At 52.2% G+C, this 21,787-nt stretch overlaps 1 protein-coding gene across 2 annotated transcripts in view; it reads right to left on the bottom strand.

Annotated features, from left to right (window-relative positions):
• Window positions 1-21,787, bottom strand: part of ALAS2 (5'-aminolevulinate synthase 2) — an 85,871-nt gene that overhangs the window by 27,369 nt on the left and 36,715 nt on the right. For both annotated transcript variants that reach the window (XM_085629830.1, XM_085629831.1), the window contains exons 3-7: window positions 16,287-16,472; window positions 10,746-10,880; window positions 6,831-7,053; window positions 5,573-5,757; window positions 2,657-2,836 (exon numbers count right to left, since the gene is read on the bottom strand). In XM_085629830.1, the coding sequence (XP_085485956.1) occupies window positions 2,657-2,836; window positions 5,573-5,757; window positions 6,831-7,053; window positions 10,746-10,880; window positions 16,287-16,472 (909 nt within the window). The remainder of the gene's footprint in view (window positions 1-2,656; window positions 2,837-5,572; window positions 5,758-6,830; window positions 7,054-10,745; window positions 10,881-16,286; window positions 16,473-21,787) is intronic.

The raw sequence follows: 21,787 nt of genomic DNA, 5'->3' as shown, positions 1-21,787 counted from the left end.
CCTACCCTCATTGTCAGATTGCTGCCCCTGCCCCTCCCACCTACCCTCGGTTGTCAGCTTGCTGCCCCTGCCCCTCCCACCTACCCTCGGTTGTCAGCTTGCTGCCCTTGCCTCTCCCACCTACCCTCGGTTGTCAGCTTGCTGCCCCTGCCCCTCTCTCCTACCCTCGGTTGTCCGCTCACTGCCCCTGCCCCTCCTGCCTACCTTCAGTTGTCAGCTTGCTGCCCCTTCCACCTACCTTCGGTTATCAGCTTGCTGCCCCTGCCCCTCACACCTACCCTTGGTTGTCAGCTTGCTGCCCCAGCCCCTCTCTCCTATCCTCTGTTGTAGCTTGCCCCCCTGCCCCTCCCTCCAGCCCTCTTTGGGTCATGTTCTGCCCCTGCTCCTCCCACCTACCCTCTGTTGTAGCTTGCCCCTCCGCCCCTCTCTCCTACCCTCAGTTGTCAGCTTGCTGCCCCTGCCCCTCTCTCCTACCTTCGGTTGTCAGCTTGCTGCCCCTGCCCCTCTCTCCTACCTTCGGTTGTCAGCTTGCTGCCCCTGCCCCTCTCTTCTACCTTCGGTTGTCAGCTTGCTGCCCCTGCCCCTCTCTCCTACCTTCGGTTGTCAGCTTGCTGCACCTGCCCCTCTCTCCTACCTTCGGTTGTCTGCCCCTCTCTCTTACCTTCGGTTGTCAGATTGCTGCCCCTGCCCCTCCTGCCTACCCTCAGTTGTCAGCTTGCTGCCCCTTCCACCTACCTTCGGTTATCAGCTTGCTGCCCCTGCCCCTCACACCTACCCTTGGTTGTCAGCTTGCTGCCCCAGCCCCTCTCTCCTATCCTCTGTTGTAGCTTGCCCCCCTGCCCCTCCCTCCACCACTCTTTGGGTCATGTTCTGCCCCTGCTCCTCCCACCTACCCTCTGTTGTAGCTTGCCCCTCCGCCCCTCTCTCCTACCCTCAGTTGTCAGCTTGCTGCACCTGCCCCTCTCTCCTACCTTCGGTTGTCAGCTTGCTGCCCCTGCCCCTCTCTCCTACCTTCGGTTGTCAGCTTGCTGCCCCTGCCCCTCTCTTCTACCTTCGGTTGTCAGCTTGCTGCCCCTGCCCCTCTCTCCTACCTTCGGTTGTCAGCTTGCTGCACCTGCCCCTCTCTCCTACCTTCGGTTGTCTGCCCCTCTCTCTTACCTTCGGTTGTCAGATTGCTGCCACTGCCCCTCCCACCTACCCTTGGTTGTCAGCTTGCTGCCCCTGCCCCTCCTGCCTGCCCTCGGTTGTCAGCTTGCTGCCCCTGCCACTCTCTTTTACCTTCGGTTGTCAGCTTGCTGCCCCTGCCCCTCTCTCCTACCTTCGGTTGTCAGCTTGCTACACCTGCCCCTCTCTCCTACCTTCGGTTGTCTGCCCCTCTCTCTTACCTTCGGTTGTCAGATTGCTGCCCCTGCCCCTCCCACCTACCCTTGGTTGTCAGCTTGCTGCCCCTGCCCCTCCCACCTACCCTCGGTTGTCAGCTTGCTGCCCCTCTCTCGTGCCCTCTGTTGATCATGTTCTGCCCCTGCTCCTCCTGTCTACCCTCTGTTGTAGCTTTCCCCCCTGCCCCTCCTTCCTGCCCTCTGTGGATCATGTTCTGCCCGTGCTCCTCCCACCTACCCTCTGTTGTAGCTTACCGCTCCACCCTCTCTCCTACCCTCGGTTGTCAGCTTGCTGCCCCTCCCTCCTGCCCTCTGTGGATCATGTTCTGCCCCTGCCTCTCTCTCTCCTACCCTCTGTTGTAGCTTGCCCCCTGCCCCTCCGCCCCTCTCTCCTACCCTCTGTTGTAGCTTGCCCCTCCACCCCTCTCTCCTACCCTTGGTTGTCCGCTTGCTGCCCCTGCCCCTCTCTCCTACCTTCGGTTGTCAGCTTGCTGCCCCTGCCCCTCCCACCTACCCTCGGTTGTCAGCTTGCTGCCCCTCTCTTGTGCCCTCTGTTCTGCCCCTGCTCCTCCCGCCTACCGTCTGTTGTAGCTTGCCCCTCTCTCCTACCCTTGGTTGTCCGCTTGCTGCCCCTGCCCCTCTCTCCTACCTTCGGTTGTCAGCTTGCTGCCCCTGCCCCTCCCACCTACCCTCGGTTGTCAGCTTGCTGCCCCTCTCTTGTGCCCTCTGTTCTGCCCCTGCCCCTCCCTCCTGCCTTCTGTTGTAGCTTGCCCCCCCGTCCCTCCCTCCTGCCGTCTGTTGACCATGTGCAGCTCCTGGCTCTCCCGTCCATCCTCTATTGTTGGTGTGGTCCCTTCCCCTCCCGGGCCATGTGGGGATGGGAGGTCATAAATAGTCCACTCCACTCTAATTACATCTCCTTATAATTATCCTCATTTAAAAAGGTCAAGGGGTATTTTACAAAAACAAAAAATGAACATAACAAAAATCAATGCGCCTGGGATGCTGGTTGTGGGGTGGAGGTTTACAACCATCCCGAGACAAGCTCACAAGCATGTAGTGTTTGCAGATGCAAGCAGCTGCAGTGCTGGGGCACAAGGGGACCCCTCTCAGCCTTGCTAAGGGGGACAGATACCCCTTTCTCAAAAAAGCGGGCAGGGTGGGTACAGCCATGTTTTGTGCCCTGGTGACTGGCTGTATCTAAATCAGGGTTCAATGTGGTCTAGAGAACCTGAATCCACACAGCTTGGACAAGATCACACGTGGCTCTGGCTTACCATCCATGGAGTGCACCGTCTCAAAGGCCACGATCTTGGGTTTCTTGGGGTCCGAGTCCCTCAGGAGCTCCTCCAGGTGCACCGGGTCGTTGTGGCGGAACACATACTTGGGTACACCACTGTTCCGGATCCCCTGGATCATGGAGGCATGGTTCCCAGCGTCCGAGTAGATCTCGCAGCCTGAGAATGAGAAGATAACAAAGTCTAGCACATGTCAATCAATCTACAACCAAAATATACCCACCCAATGGGAAGATATTGGGCTACTGAACAGTGGGAGACCATCTACGCCATGACTAACATATCTGCACCAAGAGCTAAGAACACCCGACTGTAAAACATCAGCCAGAAATATCTCTACCCACCCACAACCACACTTGATTCTAAGAGAACAGTACAGGGGCCTTCAGACCCAACTACAACTGAGCGTAAGACAGCAGTACAGGGGTATGAACACCCAGACCAACTACAACTTATTATAAAACCAGCAAAACTGGGAAATTCACACCTGGACTTATCCACACCTCATTATAAGACAGTGACCCAGAGACATTAACGCCCAGACCAGCTACAACTCATGATAAGATAACAGTACAGGATTATCCACACTCAACTGCACCAGATTATAAGCCAACACTCACGTGGTAGGTGCACCGAGTCACAACTGTCCGTTATAAGATAGCAGCACTGTGAAATCCAAACCCAACGACACCTTAAAAGGCAGCAGTGCGGGGACATCCAAGCTTGACATATCTAGTCCTGATTATAAGACAGCACTTCAAAGATATCCACGCACGGCCAACTACACCTGATTACAAGACAGCACTCCCTGGAGATCTATAGACCAGTGTCAAGTTATCCTGATTTTAAGACAGCACTCCTTGGAGATCTATAGACCAGTGTCAACTACACCTGATTACAACACAACGTGCCTTGGGGATCTCAAGACTAGTGTCAGCTACACCTGATTACAAGACAGCACTCAGTATCAATTACACCTGATTACAAGACAGCACTCCTTGGAGTTCTCAAGACCAGTGTCAACTACACCTGATTACAACACAACATCCCTTGGGGATCTCAAGACCAGTGTCAACTACACACGATTACAAGGCAGCACTCCTTGGAGAGCTCAAGACCAGTGTCAACTACACCTGACTGTATCAGCCAGCAGCCACAAATATCTTCCCCACGTCACAGCTATACGTTATAAGTTAGCAGTACTGGGAATCCATAACCAAGTACATCTGAGTGCAAGACCACACTCCAGAGATGTCAACACCCTGACCAACTACCCCTGATTATAAGATGGCAATATGAAGATAGCCACACTCAAACCAGTGCAGCACTGATATTCCCACCCAGAGTAACTACACCTGGTAATAACACAGTCCTCCAGCAATATTCACACTGAACTATACCTGATTAAAAGGCAGCACTCTGGAGATATCAACTCGCAGGCCAACTACACTTGATCGTAATACAGCACTTTGAAGATATCTGCACACAGACCAAGCGGTATGTCACGACTATCAGCAAAAAACAAAAAGTCATCTGACTGAAATATCATGTACTAAATATTGATCACAAAAATATCCCATACGTTGTTTTTTCGATTATCTCAATGGGGGCGATATATTTGTAGACCGTAGTCAGTACACGATACTTCTGGGTTGAGACATTCTTGTACCATCCCCTACACAGCTTCCTTTGACGCAACCTAGAGATTGCCACATCCGGACACCAGACATGTCCCAAGGCAACTGCCCAGGTGCACCCGCAGGAAGCTGCTCCCCTGATGGACCAGTTTTATACAGAACACTAAGGGAGAAGAAAAGAGGCTGAGAAATGACCACACCTGCTTCTGAAGGAACTATATAACACAAATATGGCGTGGTATCCTTACACCAGAAGCCTCTGGAGGACAATACCAGAAGCCCACACATATGGGTCCAATATTATTTATGTACAGAACAGTATAATATTTGTGTGTCTCCTACTGAGAATGGCAATTCCAAGAATTGGACGAGGTGAGCTCACTCACGTAATGCGACTTGCATCCTCATAGCCCTCCTGCACCAATAGCCGACTGGTAGGATCGGCTGTTGATAAGGGAGCAGGTAGAGTCTAAGAGGGCACCACTCCTTGATGAATGCATGGCTACAGGAGGTGCCCCCCCTCAACAGACCACGAGGCAAAGAGCTACAAAAATATAGGTTTCTAAATCAGATGTCTTAACCTCAGAGAGGTAGGTTATCTCTGCTTTTTATTAACGCCGCCTGCCTTCACTTGTTGATAGGATAGAGTTACAGTTAACAACCCCGATGAATGCCCAAGGCCTGTTAGGCTGTTAGGAATGGCAGATACGTGTTTGTTAAAGCGATGATCATAATATCCGCTGCCAAACCCCTTTATTACCTTACGGTAATCTATTTTATTTACACCCAGAGTACCACATTAATAAAATGACACTTAGTGGTATGCCCTGAGATATTTTTAGTTAGTAACTTGACCCTTGTTATCCAGAAAAGAGAAGAATAACTAAGAACTCCCTCGGGACAGCCCGTCCCTCGGTTGAGTCCGCCCTGGTGATTTCGACCTACCAGGGTGGGACGAGCTGCCCTATGATGAAGCATGTCACATCGCGTGAGTGAGCCCGCCTCGTCCAATTCTTGAAATTGCCATTCTCCTTCAAGTTTTATGCCAGGACTGTAACTATTGCAACCCCCACAGGAGGACCTGGACAGTGCAGTGACCGAGTAACCTGCACTTCCACCCTGCGTGATGCACTATAACGAGATGTGAGGGGGAGACCCCCTGTGTGTTTGGCTTCAGCCCTTCAGGGTCTCGCTCATGGTCAACAGAATGGCCCAGCCAATTCCCCCCAGGATACCCCCACCAAGTGAAAAGGTGCACCTGGAAGCATCTTGGCCAGGGTGAAGAGGGTGGAATCGTTGGCCACAAAGCACGAAGAGAAGAGCAGGGCGGCATCCTTCTGGTGTAGGTCGGCTAGCTCGCATTCCAGGTCCACGTGGAACCGGCTGGTACCAGATATGTTGCGGGTTCCACCGGCTCCGGCTCCATGCTGCTCCAGGGTCTCCCTGAGAAAGAGACAGGACAAGCAACATCAGTGGCGGGCAGAACTTCAAAAGTGCAAGCATTCGGGCTCCATACCAGACATCCCATCTCTGAGGCATCAACATTAGCAGGCGCTTTACAACTCCTCCCCAACTCAAGACACCACACAGTACCAGGGGGCACAACTCCACCGTCAGGCACAACACATCAAGGGCTGTTCTCCTCTTGGCCAACATGACCGTCTCTGGCCTCATTAAACAGGAACATCACAGAAGGCTCAAACTAGAGTAAAGTGTGTGTTGGTAGAAGGATGTGTCAAAGACCCACCCCCTTTCTACAATGGGTGGGCAGCGCCCTTCACCTAAGACCAGCAGGCAGAAGCCCTTTCTCTTGGCTTAGTCTCATGTGACCCCAATAAAGAGGCCCCCGTCTCCTTTGTGCCTCTGGGGTTAAGGGCCCCCAGATTTAGACTGGTCTGTGAGCATGATGTGAGACACCAGTGCCTGTGTGTGGATCACAGCCCTCAGACTGAATAGGGTGGGCTTAGGCCTTCCACCCAAGGCTGCCCCCTTGAGGAGTCAAAGGGCTTGTGCCAGGGTATGTCCTCAATGTAGATGCCATCTTCTTTGAGGCCTGTTCTGTGACATTTTATAAGTGGAGCTTGCAAATCGTCCACAGGCCGGTTGACCTGTTTGCTGAACTCGCATGGCTTTGCGAAACAACGGAATCAAGAGTTGTATGCCTACGTGTCATCCTGCTTCTTTGCTTCAGTCGCACATTTTGTAATATCATGCCCAAATATAGTTTGATGTGGGTAGCCAATTTTGGTTGGATGAAGTGCTTGGTAGCCACCATCACCTTATGGCGGGGAAATGCCCCTATTGGCTGTCTTGATATAGAGAGATGTGCTAAAAGGTATAAACCCCCTGTAAAACTGTGGTGTGAGGGTTAGCCTCTGAGCGAGTCTGGTCTCATGCTGCAGCAGTCTTGATAATTCTTTCTCTTTGAACCCTCACTGCGTATTCATTTTGTTGATTTTAGGTTCCTACAATCATCACCCCTACTCGACGGAGGCCCCTCGGCCTGGGGTACTCACGAGATGGCCTGCAGCACCCTGGGGTGCCGGCTCATTCCCAGGTAGTCGTTGCTGCACCAGACAGAGACCTCCTTCTTCTCACTGTGTAGTTCGGAGTGGTCCTCGGCGTAGGGGTAGGCGTCCGCCCGGCGGTTGACCGTCTTGAAGAGCCGGTAGGTGTGGTCCCGCTTCTTGTCGTCGATCCTGCGGGCGAAGTACTCGTCGTAGCCGAAGGCCCCAACACCTGCAAGGCAAGGGTCAGAAATGAGCCTAGACCCACAACTCAGGCCAGGTGGCCATACACTGGTAAGAGGGCCTTGACTCAAGGCATTAGCGCTCTGGGTGTGAGGCTTCAGTACAGGGAGGACCCTGGTTGGGGTCAGAAGTTTTTTTATTTTGAAATATCTCTTTATACAGTTTTTGCACAGAATAACAAACAGCATAATATAGGGGTCAGAATTCATGGGGCACCTATCAGTGAAAGGGTAGTGCCCGGGGTGGTCTAGGATTGTTGTAGGTGTCTCCTGCACGCTGTCAGAATCACTAGAGCGCCTTCTGGCTGAATGATACTCTATTTGGGAGCTAGGTAGCTTTAAATGGGGTGAAAAACGTGGTGGCAATCTAAACAAGCATTTGTAATGCAAAAGGTCTAGAATTTACATGAGACCTATTGCATTCCAAATGGTAGTCATCAGGGACAACGGGAGGGAGGGCGAGGGAGGCACGGACACGGGCGGGCAGGGTAGAAAAGGCACGGACAACGGGAAGGAGGGGGGAGTAAAGAAGGCAGTAATAGAACCTCGTTAAAGAAACTAGTGCTCACAGTCTAAATAACACGTCCTGTGTAACACTCAAAGTAAAGGGGCCAGTCGCCATGGGACGTGACAAATGAAGAGGAGACGGTACTAAGGAGGGACTAACAAGCCTATTGCTGAATCAGAAGCCAGCATTTAGGACAGACAATGACACAAGCCAATGGCAAACATGGGCGGAGAGTGGGCGGGGCTTCTATTCGCTACTCGTCTACAATAAGTCTTGCAGCGCATACGCGATGGCTTAGGCTCGACCTAAAAAGGAGGGTGTTCTAAGAAGCTTAGCTAGGAATCATTTCCAAGAGGTGTACCCTGTGTAATAAAGGGCGTGGCTCAAAGAATAAACTGTAAACTAACATCCTGTGCTTTCCCTAGCGTAGCACGTGACCAGTATTGTACCGCCTCTGTGAGCTTTCTGTTATTACATCCAGACGTATCACAGTGTGAGGGACGTGCACCTGAAGCAAGTCAAAGCCATGAGCTTTGCATATTATTGTGAGCGCTGTCAGATAAATGAGGAACAACAATGATGTTGTTTTGAATATTTGCAATTGAAAATATTCCATAAATATGAGAGTGTGAGAGACACATAAGGTCTGTGGACGGGGCAGTGGTCTTCAGTGTCTCGGTCACTCCTGTTCTTCCCTCTCTGCACTTTCCGCTGCCGTCTCTCACTCTGTTAGACACTTACGCCCTTTTGCTCCACACATCTTTCTGAAATCCTCCATTTGCTTGTCTCACACTTCGTCTCTTTCCTTTTCAGCACACACTTTTCAGTCTGTCTTGAATGCACTCCCTCATATCTCCTTCCCTTCACCTCGCCCTACGCCGGTTACCTGCTCCACACACTTTCGCACAGAATCACAATTACAGTTGGCACACGTGACCATTGCTCTGCGTGAGAGGCCAAGGATTGGATGAGCATGTATCCTGGACGCCTTTATGTCCCACTTGACAAGCGCTGCAAGAAACTCGCACTGCCTTCGGCCTCAGCTCCACAGCTCTGAAGTGTGGTCGGGTACAGACACTGACCCACAAAATAAACTCACAGAGGCACCTAGAGGCGGCACAGCTTACACTACGCACTACACAAGAGTAACAGGTGGCACAGGAACCACAGGAAGACGTCATGGAAAAAGCAAACACTTTTAGGGAATGCAAGGTGAATTAAAACATGCACAATGTATGACAACAGATGAGGACAACTCAATAACCTCTTGTGAGCTTGGGCATATCTACACACCAGTAATAAGGTGCAAACAAGGGAATCGTTCAATATACGAATTATGAAATCAATTCAAAGTCTACTGAATATTGAATATAACATCTATACATAAGGGCATATACTGAATGTAAACAAATACAATAAAAAAGAACGTTTTCGAGAACTGAGCGTACAAAAAGAGACTCTTCACTAACACAACAAATGAAAAAACAAAACAAATAACAAACAATATCACATTAAAAAGTGGGGGGTTGTATTGCAGTATGTGGTATTAACCATGAGCAGCGACGCGGAACCGCACATTGGAACAATGAATCCACCCCTAATAAAAACAGTATTTATTACTCTTCTAGAGAACCAGTGGATCTCATCTTGCTGTCAAATCCCTGCAGTTTGACACTGGGCAGTCACAAAATCAACGGGGTTTAAATAATGTACTCTAAGCATTGTCCTGATGAAGGTCTCACATATTAAGTATAACAGAGACCGAAACGTCAACACCTTGCCGCTGCTTGCTTCTTTAGTAAGAAGACTGTGTGTGTCTTCATGTGAGTGATCTTCTCCCCCACGGACCTATCACAGGACTATGACTTCATCGGGAGAGTGGATCAGCTCTGACGTCAGTCTCCCCTCTGGCTCACCATTGCAGTGCGAACTGGTGTTGTGTGTAGAACATCTACACCCCCTAGCTTTTTCACGTTATTATTTTTGGCATTTATTTAGTTTTTTCTTCCTTTGTTATGTTAGTAAAGAGTCCTTCTTTTATACACCCAGTTGTCAAACATTTCTCTTTTTTATTGTACTTGTTTGTTTATATTCAGTATATGCCCTTATGTATAGGTGTTATATTCAATAGATGTTGAACTGATGTCACAAATATTCTGTTGAATAATTCCCTTGATCGCACCTTATTACTGCATGTTCACACAGTGTCACCTCTCAGGATATTCATCTGCAGGTGGGTGGTGGACGGTGGAACTCCAGTGCCCAGGGTCGCACAGTCACTTACCTTTTAGGTTCTCCTGCAGCAGATGGGTGGTAATCAGGGGGACGCCTTTGCCCAGGTTCTCACAGGGTCACTTTCTTCTCACATTCTCCATCACAAGTACATAGTGATCAGGGGACCAAAGTGCCCAGGGTCACACAGTGTTACTTATCTTTCTGGCCCTCTATCAGCAGGTCAGGGTGGACCAGAGGACACCAGTGCCCAGGGTCACACATGGTCTCTTACCTCTCAGGCTGTCCTTCAGACAGTGGACACACCAGGGGACCGCAGTGCCCATGGCCACACATGGTCGCTTACCTCTCAGACTGTCCATCAGAAAGCAGATGTGCACCAGGGGACCCCAGTGCCCAGGGTCACACATGGTCTCTTACCTTTCAGACTGTCCATCAGAATGCAGGTGTGGACCAGGGCAACCCAGTGCCCAGGGACATACATGGTCGCTTACCTCTCAGGCTGTCCATCAGATGGTGAATGTAGACTAAGGGACCCACGTGCCCAGGGTCACGCATGGTCACTTAACCCTCAGGTTCTCTCTCAGCAGATGGGTGGGAGTCAGGGGGGCACCAGTGCCCAGGGTCACACAAGGTAGCTTACCTCTCAGGCTCTGTTTCACAGATGGGTGGGAGTAAAGGGGGCGCCGGTGCCCAGGGTCACACAAGGTAGCTTACCTCCCAGGTTCTCTTTCAGCAGATGAATGGGAGTGAAGGGGGCGCCGGTGCCCAGGGTCACACAAGGAAGCTTACCTCTCATGTTCTCTTTCAGCAGATGGGTGGGAGTCAGGGGGGCACCGGTGCCCAGGGTCACACAAGGTAGCTTACCTCTCAGGTTCTCTTTCAGCAGATGGGTGGGAGTCAGGGGGGCACCGGTGCCCAGGGTCACACAAGGTAGCTTACCTCTCAGATTCTCTTTCAGTAGATGGGTAGGAGTCAGGGGGGCGCCGGTGCCCAGGTTCACCTTGGACGGAGCTGGTCTTAGAAACCTGTTCTTCAGGCTCGACTGAACCTCCATGATCAGAGAGCTCAGGGCATCTGCAGGGAAATAGGAAAGGGAAAGCGGTAAAGGGTGTGACAGGTCAGAAGATGGCGAAGTATTTGTGGGAGTCTGAACCTCATAAATGGAGTGGTCTCTGACACGTTTCACATTTGCTGACCTAGAGATATAAAGTGTGACTGATCACTTTCCAGAGTAATCCCTCCAGGCGAGTGACATGTCCTGTGGCTGGGGCCCAGTGCTGAATTTGTTTAAAAAACAACATAAATCAAGGGGTCTAAAGTTGTTCTGAAAAGCATGCTGCCGGTGCGGTCATACACCAGAGGGGTTGAACACCAAGGCTGCCTGGACTTCATTCCATCCCTTGACACCAGACACTCCCCGCCTCTTTATCTCACGACTCTGGGTGTTTTTCCATGCCTTCTTCTCCCTTAGTCCCTCTTTTCCTATCTTTCCACCCCCCTCCTTTCTCCATTTTCTGTCTTACTCTCTCTCGCGCTGGGTCAAAGTCTGATGATGAAAAGTGTCCCATGGAGCCGCGGCGAGGCAGTGTCCTGGTGAGGAGGTAACCTTGAGATTTGTGTGACGATAGGTGCCCCTTCCCTCCCGTTTTGAAGGCTGATGGGGCATTATCTGGGCGATATAAGAAACCCAATCAGAAACGCACCCACTGGAGTATAGTATACTGTGCATGTAGAATTTATGTGCACCACTTAGTTAGGATTATATGTAAATGCACAGTTGTTTTGAATTGAGTGTAGAAGGGATCTCTTCTAGGTCCTGATGAGAAGCCAGGGTAAGGCTTTGAAACATGTCAACACAGGAGACACTGCTCATTAAAGCATAGTATCTCCATCTCATTCCCTCTTTTAACGATACCAGCTCAAAGGAACATTACAAAAATTTCCACCGAGCCAGGTATTTTTGAATTTTTCACCATTCACTATTCACTCACTTCTAACCCTTCCACTCACACTCCTACACCACACAAAGTATTGTTTTTCATAATCAGTGCTGCCACGTAGTTGTAGGTCGCAGCACGCCCTGTCCCGCAGCGGGGCGGGAAGACCCCGATGAAGAAGCATGCCACCAAGGGTCCTTTTGGTGGGTGAGGGGTATTTAAACAGAGCTGTGTGCTTTCCACCATTGTAGGAGACACACGTAGTCTGGAGGAACACTTCTATACTTTCCCATATGGGTGGATCCCTTTGTTTTTTGACGATGAAAAGTGTGTCCCGGCCCCAAAACGAGTACCTGTGCCTATCGCCTGCATACACCGGTGCAAATTAGGCACGGGTGCCGGTGGCACCATAATTACTATATATCATTTGGGAAAATCATTTTTGGTGGCTGCTCGGATCACATCCCTGTGAAATGTAATCCAGACCTTCCACTGTCAGAAGAGCTGAGTTCTGATGCTGCTGGTGAATGGGACTGAATCCTAGCCTGAAACAGACTCCACCATCTAAAAACAGGGTTGAAACACATCCACAGGGAGAGGAACTACTATGAGGTCAATGACTCCTAGGAGACAGGGCTCTTCCCACAATGCTCTGTGCACCAAGTCTGATGCAGGTGTACCTTGAATCCAACATTGTGTGGTTGTTGCATAATTATGTGGCACATGGGACAGTAAGCAAACGCTGTCACGTGAGTGGAGCTTGTGAATGTTACACAGGGTACAATGAAGGTGCATGGCCATGTGAGTGAAGGAATTGACTGTGACCCGTGTAGAAGTAATGGTGCACTGTCTCATGAGTGTAGTATGTGCTAGTGAAGCATGATACAATGAAGGTGTACTGCCATGCGAGTGTAGCATATGAATGAGACACATGATACAGTGAAGTTGCTTGACATGCGAATGTAGCCTGTGACACATGATACAGTGAAAGTGCACTGTCATGTGACTGTGACACATGATACAGTGAAGGTGCACTTTCATGCATGTGTAGCCTGTGACACATCATAAAGGGAAGGTGCACTTTCATGCGAGAGCAGCCTGTGACACATGATACAGGGAAGGTGCACTTTTATGCAAGTGTAGCCAGTGACACATGATACAGTGAAGGTGCACTGTCATGTGAGAGTAGCCTGTGACTGTGCCACGTGATACAGTGAAGGTGCACTGTTATGCGATTGTGACACATGATACAGTAATGGTGCACTGTCATGTGACTGTGACACATGAAACAGTGATGGTGCACTGTCATGTGTCTGTAACACATGAAACAGTGAAGTTGCACTGCCATGTGACTGTGACACATGAAACAGTGAAGGTGCACTGTCATGTGACTATAATACATGATACAGTTAAGGTGCACTGCCATGTGACTGTGACATGATACAGTGAAGGTGCACTGTCATGTGACTGTGACACATGAAACAGTGAAGGTGCACTGTCATGTGACTGTGACACATGAAACAGTGAAGGTGCACTGTCATGTGACTATAATACATGATACAGTTAAGGTGCACTGTCATGTGACTAATACATGATACAGTGAAGGTGCACTGTCATGTGACTATAATACATGATACAGTTAAGGTGCACTGTCATGTGACTGTGACATGATACAGTGAAGGTGCACTGTCATGTGACTGTGACACATGAAACAGTAAAGGTGCATTGTCATGTGATTGTGAAACGTGATACAGTGAAGATGCACTGTTGTGCAAGTATAGCCTGTAATTGTGACACATGATACAGTGAAGGTGCACTGTCATGTGACTGTAATACATGATACAGTGAAGGTGCACTGTCATGTGACTGTAATATATGACACAGCAAAGGGGCACTGCCATGTGACTGTAATACATAATACTGTGAAGGTGCACTGTCATGTTACTGTAATACATGATACAGTGAAGGTGCACTGTCATGTAACTGTGACACATGATACAGTGAAGGTGCACTGTCATGTGACTGTGACACATGAGACAGTGAAGGTGCACTGTCATGTGACACATGAAACAGTGAAGGTGCATTGCCATGTGACTGTAATACATGAAACAGTGAAGGTGAACTGTCATGTCACCGTGACACATGAAATAGTGAAGGTGCACTGTCATTTGACAGTAATACATAATACAGTGAAGGTGCACTGTCATGTGACTGTAATACATGATACTGTGAAGGTGCACTGTCATGTTACTGTAATACATGATACAGTGAAGGTGCACTGTCATGTGACTGTGACACATGATACAGTGAAGGTGCACTGACATGTGACTGTAACACATGATACTGTGAAGGTGCACTGTCATGTGACGGTGACATATGAAACAATGAAGGTGCACTGTGATGCGATTGTGACACATGATACAGTGAAGGTGCACTCTCATTTGACTGTAATACATGATGCAGTGCAGGTGAACTGTCATGCCATTGTGACACATGATACAGTGATGGTGCACTGTCATGTGACTGTTACACATGAAACAGTGAAGGTGCACTGTCATGCGATTGTGACACATGATACAGTGAAGTTGCACTGTCATGTGACTGTAATATATGATACAGTGTAGGTGCGCTGTCATGTGACTGTAATACATGATGCAGTGAAGGTGCACTGTCATGTGACTGTGACACATGAAACAGTGAAGGTGCATTGTCATGTGACTGTAATACAAGTAACACTGAATGTGCACTGTCATGCAATTGTGGCACATGATACAGTGAAGGTGCACTGTCATGCGATTGTGGCACATGATACAGTGAAGATGCACTGTCGTGACTGTGACACATAAAACAGTGAAGGTGCATTGTCATGTGACTGTAATACATGATACAGTGAAGGTTCACTCTCTTGCGATTGGAGCATGGGCATGAGACACTGACACACATGATACAGTGAAGGTGCATTGTCATGTGATTGTGACACGTGATACAGTGAAGATGCACTGTGGTGCAAGTATAGCCTGTGATTGTGACACATGATACAGTGAAGGTGCACTGTCATGTGACTGTAATACATGATACAGTGAAGGCGCACTGTCATGTGACTGTAATACACGATACAGTGAAGGTGCACTGTCATGTGACGAATACATGATACAGCAAACGTGCACTGTCATGTGACTGTGATACATGAAACAGTGAAGGTGCATTGTCATGTGACTGTTATATATAAAACAGTGAAGGTACACTGTCATGTGACTGTGATGCATGATACAGTGAAGGTGCACTGTCATGTTACTGTTATACATGATACAGTGAAGGTGCACTGTCATGTGACTGTGACAGATAATACAGTGAAGGTGCACTGTCATGTGACTAATACATGATACATTGTAGGTGCACTGTCATGCAATTGTGACACATGATACAGTGAAGGTGCACTGTCATTAAACAGTGAAGGTGCACTGTCATGTAATTGTGACACATGATAGAGTGAAGGTGCACTGTCATGTTACTAATACATGGAAAAGTGTAGGTGCACTGTCATGCGATTGTGACACATGATACAGTGGTAGTGCACTGTCAAGTGACTGTGACACATGAGACAGTGGAGCCTGCCACAGAAAAGAAGGCTGCAACTGAATCAGGCTGAAGGGGCCAAGAGAGCAGAGGGTAGGGCTTTGAGCCCGCACAGCCAGCGCTAAGACAGCTGTGGCTTTGTGTGCATTAGTGCACGTGCAGACAAGGGAGCGAGTGAAAAGCTCTGTTAAACAAAGTAAGAAGTAGGCCCAACAGCATTTCCTAACTGGGACAAGCATAAGGCTACAAGTAATGGGGCAGTGCTCCATGGGAGGGACTAGCCCATGGAAAGGAGGGACAAATAGGATGGATTAGCCACTTGGAAGCCAGGCTTTTTAAAGGATTCTCAAAAAAACAAATGAAAGCAATGGACGGGCTGCAAGCCCACAAAGAATATACAACATGTCTCGAAGAGACCGCACAAGCGCTGCCTAGGCTTGACCTATAAATATCACTGCAGGTTGATGTCAATACCCAGGCTGTTGAGTGGGAAAGAAATAATGAAATGTGAAAAAAAGGTCAGGAGCGGTGCGAGGATGGTGAGCTCACAGATGAAAGTCCTGCTTTGCTTGTGGTACTCGCCTGTCACCAGTGCTAGGGCTCTGTTTACATGGCAGAAAATGTGCAGGGGATTTGAATGGTGTGTGCGGAAAGTGCGCAGGGTGTTTAAATGGTGTGTGCAGGGTGTGGGGAAAATGTGCAGGGAGTATGAATGGCGTGTGCAGTAAGTGTGTAACATGTATGAATGTATCGCGGGTGCAGTCCGTTTGAATGGCGTGTGCAGAAATGTGCATGATGTATGACTGATGTATGCAGTAAGTGTGCAGAGTGTGTGAATGGCATGTGCAGGGTGTGTGCAGAATGTGTGTGCAGAATGTGTGCAGGGTGTATGAATGGTGTGTGCATTAAGTGGGCAGGGTGTGTGAAGCGCATGTGCAGAAAGTGTGCGGGACATGAGCATCCTTACCTGCCCTGTAGGGCTTCACGTCCTCCTGCACCTCGGGCCCAGCTCGCTTGACCATGCTGCTCTTCTCCTGGCTCAGTTCGGTCTCCACGAAGGGGCACTTGCCAGCCTCAGGGGCCACAGCGGCGGCGGCTGCAGCCTGGGCCAGGGAGCGAGTATTGGATGGAGGCTGATTCAGGGGCGAGGACACTGAAGAGGGAGGCACAAAGATGTGAACAAGTTAAACCACAAATACCTCCGTAGAGTTCTTGGCCCTGCAGGACCTCTCTGAATGGACCCCACATGCAGCAGCTGCTTCCTGCACATCACAAGGCAGGTGGGACATGTATGACGTCAGGCTGTTTGTGTAATGATGTGTTTTGATCTGCAGGTTTTAGGGTGTATTTTGTGTGTGCAACTGTGCAGGGTGTACAGATGTGCATGATTTTAGAGGGTTTTGCTCAGTGTGGATAATTGAAACAAGTGTCATCAGTGGGGTTGTCTTGTGTTCCTGCTGTCAGATGTCTTGTGAAAGCCCAGACGTGGCAGGGCAGGCTGGCATTTCATGCAGTTGCATAGCGATCGTGCCACGGAGTCTGACACAAACAAGGAACATGCACCTCATCTGCTGGTTTCATAGTTTAAAAAAAAACTGCTATAATCGGGGTGACGTTGCCCCTCTGACATCTTGAGACCCGGTGCCACTGCACCAGCTGCGCTACTGCTAGCCACGCGCTAGGTGAATGCATGTGGTAGGACTGTCTATAATGTAATTACTGAGTTGATCTGGTGAGCAGGGGGTTGGACGGTGTTCACAGCCGGAGTCACTCTCAGTCACAGCACCTGTGTGTGCACGTGTGATCTTAAGCAAAGCCTCCTGGAGGTGCCTCCTATTGTGCTTCTATAAAGCACCATGTTGGACAGGCCACACAGGGGGCTTGCTCCCTCCCCGCACGACAGGGCCCAAGCTCCGGCCCACCAGGCATACCCCCGCGACAAGCACCTGTACCCCGTCTCCCGACGGATCTCCTGCCCTCGGACCACTACTCCTCACGGGGTCCAGCCCCTCCGGCTTCCCCGGCCGGGTCAAGCCTCCATCTTGGGCCCTGCACCACGCGGCCGCGTGGCCGCACCCCGACCCCAACCCCGGGCCTGGCCGGCCCCGACATCCCGGCACCACCATCCACCCAGGAGGTGAGCGGACCACTTGGCAGGTCAATGGGAGGACGAGGTGTCAAAGGCTCTCCCCCGCCAGGTGCCGATCGCCTCCCGCTCCCCCAGGCACTGGCTCCACCCCCTGCTGGGTGTCTGGACACCTTCATCCCGGACCCTCCGACCTCCAAGTGCGAGGGTCCGGACATCAAAGGGCACCAGCCCTATAACTGGGGCAGCTCCGGAGCAGGAAGGCAGTTGTATCCTGGAGTCGAGAGACACCGAGTGAACTCAGCCTTGACGGTCTACTGGCGCTGCCGTAGCCCGCTCTTGTGACCCATCGTTCTGCCTGCTGGCGCTGCCGCGGCCTTCTGCAATCTCCATCTTCACCGGGACCTGCTGGCGCTGCCGCGGACCGTACATCGACCATCTTCCTGGGACCTGCTGGCGCTGCCGCGGCCCGTTGTACCAACCATCTTCACCGGGACCTGCTGGCGCTGCCGCGGACCGTACATCGACCATCTTCCTGGGACCTGCTGGCGCTGCCGCGGCCCGTTGTACCAACCATCTTCACCGGGACCTGCTGGCGCTGCCGCGGACCGTACATCGACCATCTTCCTGGGACCTGCTGGCGCTGCCGCGGCCCGTTGTACCAACCATCTTCACCGGGACCTGCTGGCGCTGCCGCGGACCGTACATCGACCATCTTCCTGGGACCTGCTGGCGCTGCCGCGGCCCGTTGTAACGACCATCATCACCGGGACCTGCTGGCGCTACCGCGGCCCGTACCACCTAACCACCAAGCTCGAGGATTGTGAGCTCATCATCTCATCCGAACTACCTGACTGGTAAACAGACTGTCCCGCTACCCCCTTTCCTACCTTGCGAGACTCGAATCGAGGGGACCCCTGAGTCCAGACCTCCTTGTACCATTCAACCGTACCTTAAGAAGTGCTTATAAAGAACACTGAACCTTATCCGTGTGTGGTATCTGTCTGTGGGGGGGAAGTTACTTGTCTGTACGATCGCTGGAGACGGTTCTCCTCGGAGACCTCTCCTCCTGACCCCGGCCGACCCTCCCGGTCCGTCTACCTTTTCTAACATTGGTGGCCAGCGGCGCGATCCGAATCAACGCGTAATCGTACAGAGAGTAGCTCACCCCACGACAAAAACACGATGTCGACCAAAGATAGCAGCTCCACCGAGAAATTCCAAATGGAGAAATTAGAAGAATACAACCACCGCGAACTAAGACAATTTTGCATAGAACTTGGCATTGCTACCACCGGCCTAAGTACCAAGGATGATCTAAAGCGCGCCCTTGAGTCATGGACAGAAACTGGGGTCGCAGGACCCTCCGACCAAAGCAGCGTCACACCAGACCGAAACAGCATCACACCAGAGGGGAACGCCACGGCTCCCGAGGAGCGGGGAACGGGCCTCTCACAAGAGGAGATCCGAGAAAGAGACAGAATCAGATTACACGAGTTGGAGATGGCACGACTCAAGATGGGTGGGGAACTCAAGTTAGCTGAACAGAAACTCAACCTCGAGCACATGCGGCTCCGAGATGAACGAGAAGAAAAGCAGAGACAGAGAGAGCTGGAGGAGAAAAAAATAACGCTCGAGCACGAGCGCCGACTAGCGGAGATAGAACTGCGAAAACAGAATAAGGAACTGGGGGTGCCTGAGCGACCACACACCCCGGGGCCAATTGAGAAAAAAGTCCATATCCCCAAGGATGTTGTCCGCGAGTATGTCCGAGAAGACGACTGTTAGAAAAGGTAGACGGACCGGGAGGGCCGGCCGGGGTCAGGGGGAGAGGTCTCCGGGGAGAGCCGTCTCCAGCGATCGTACAGACAAGTAACTTCCCCCCCACAGACAGAAATCACACACGGATAAGGTTCAGTGTTCTTTATAGGTACTTAGTTATGATACGGTAGAATGGTACAAGGAGGTCTGGACGCAGGGGTCCCCTCGATTAGAGTCTCGTAAGGTAGGGAAGGGGGTAGCGGGTCAGTCTATTTACCAATCAGGTAGTTCGGATGCGATGAGGATGAGCTCACAATCCTCGAGCTTGGTGTTTAGGTGGTACGGTCCGCGGCAGCGCCAGCAGGTCCCGGTAAGGATGGTTGATACAACGGGCCGCGGCAGCGCCAGCAGGTCCCCGGAAGATGTACGGTCCGCGGCAGCGCCAGCAGGTCCCGGTGAGGATGGTCGTTACAACGGGCCGCGGCAGCGCCAGCAGGTCCCAGGAAGATGGTCGTTACAACGGGCCGCGGCAGCGCCAGCAGGTCCCAGGAAGATGGTCGTTATAACGGGCCGCGGCAGCGCCAGCAGGTCCCAGGAAGATGACGGTCCGCGGCAGCGCCAGCAGGTCCCGGTGAGGATGGTCGTTACAACGGGCCGCGGCAGCGCCAGCAGGTCCCAGGAAGATGAAGGTTGCAGAAGGCCGCGGCAGCGCCAGCAGGCAGGACGATGGTTCACAAGAGCGGGCTACGGCAGCGCCAGTAGACCGTCAGGGTTGAGTTCACTCGGTGTCTCTCGACTCCAGGATACAACTGCCTTCCTGCTCCGGAGCTGTCTTAGTTATAGGGCTGGTGCCCTTTGATGTCCGGACCCTCGCACTTGGAGGTCGGAGGGTCCGGGATGAAGGTGTCCAGACACCCAGCAGGGGGTGGAGCCAGCGCCTGGGGGCTGCTGGAGGCGATCGGCACCTGGCGGGGGAAGAGCTCTTGACGCTTCGTTCTCCCATTGACCTGCCAAGTGGTCCGCTCACCTCCTGGGTGGATGGTGGTGCCGGGTTGTCGGGGCCGGCCAGGCCCGGGGTTAGGGTCGAGGTGAGGCCACGCGGCCGCGTGGTGCAGGGCCCAAGATGGCGGCTTGACCCGGCCGGGGAAGCCGGTGGGGCTGGACCCCGTGATGAGTAGGGGTCCGAGGGCAGAGGGTCCGTCGGGAGACGGAGTACAGGGGCTTGTCACGGGGGTATGCCTGGTGGCCCGGAGCTCGGGCCCTGTCGTGAGGGGGGGGAGCAAGCCCTCTGTGTGGCCTGTCCAACATGCGTCCCCCCCAGCTGAAGGCGGGGAGAGTCACCCATCTCCTTGGGGACTCTCTTCGTCGAGGCGGAAAAAGCGGGACAGGCCATCCGCGTTGGCGTGGTCTTGGCCTGGCCGGTGCTCCACAGTGAAGTCCATTCCCTGCAGGGAAATGGACCAGCGCAAGAGTTTTGGGTTCTCCCCCCGCATCTGCATCAGCCATTGCAGGGGTCGATGGTCGGTTTGTACCCGGAAGTGGGTACCGAAGAGATAGGGTCGGAGCTTTTTGAGGGCCCACACTACTGCAAATGCCTCCCTCTCGATTGTGCTCCAACGCTGTTCTCGGGCCAGGAGACGTCGACTGATGAAGGCCACCGGCTGGTCATGACCTTCGGAGTTCAGCTGAGAGAGGACGGCCCCGATGCCGTGGTCGGAGGCGTCGGTCTGCACCACAAATTCCCGACTGTAATCGGGGGCCTGGAGCACCGGGGCGGTGCACAGGGCGGCCTTCAGCTCCTCGAAGGCCGCTTGACAATCAGGAGTCCAGTGGACCCGCTTCGGTTGATTCTTGGATGTGAGTCCCGTGAGGGGCCCCACGATGCTGCCGTAGTCCTTCACGAACCGCCGGTAGTAGCCGGTGAGCCCCAAGAAGGCTCGGACCTCGGTCTGGGTGACGGGGGGCTGCCAGGACTGGATGGCAGCAATCTTAAGTTGTAGTGGGGCCACCAGCCCGCTTCCCACTTGGTGCCCAAGGTAGGTCACCGACCCTTGGCCAATTTGGCACTTGCCGGCTTTAATGGTGAGGCCGGACCGCTGGAGGGCTTGGAGGACCTCTTGGAGGTGACGGAGGTGGTCGGACCAGTGGCGGCTGTATACAGCGATATCGTCCAGGTAGGCAGCGCTGAATTCTTCGAGCCCTGCCAAGACCTGGTTCACAAGACGTTGGAATGTGGCGGGGGCATTCTTCATGCCAAAGGGCATGACCTTAAATTGATAGTGGCCATCGGGGGTGGAGAAGGCTGACCGTTCCTGAGCCCTGGGTGTGAGGCCGATCTGCCAGTAGCCCGCCGTTAGGTCGAAGATACTAAGGTAGCGGGCAGCCCCCAGCCGGTCGATCAGCTCGTCTGCTCGGGGGATGGGATGAGCGTCGGTCCGGGTGACAGCGTTCAAGCCCCGGTAGTCGACGCAGAATCTCAGTTCAGGGGCGGTGCCGGGGGCAGCGGCCTTGGGAACTAATACAACCGGACTGGCCCAGGGACTGTCCGAGGGCTCGATGACCCCGATCGTGAGCATTTTGGCCACTTCCTCCTGTATGCAGGCCCGTACCCGATCTGGTAC

This window comes from Triturus cristatus, chromosome 10 (assembly GCF_964204655.1).
Source record: "Triturus cristatus chromosome 10, aTriCri1.1, whole genome shotgun sequence".
Taxonomy (NCBI): domain Eukaryota; kingdom Metazoa; phylum Chordata; class Amphibia; order Caudata; family Salamandridae; genus Triturus; species Triturus cristatus.
The sequence above is the reverse complement of the archived record's forward strand: the minus strand, read 5'-3'. Positions and strand labels throughout refer to the sequence as shown.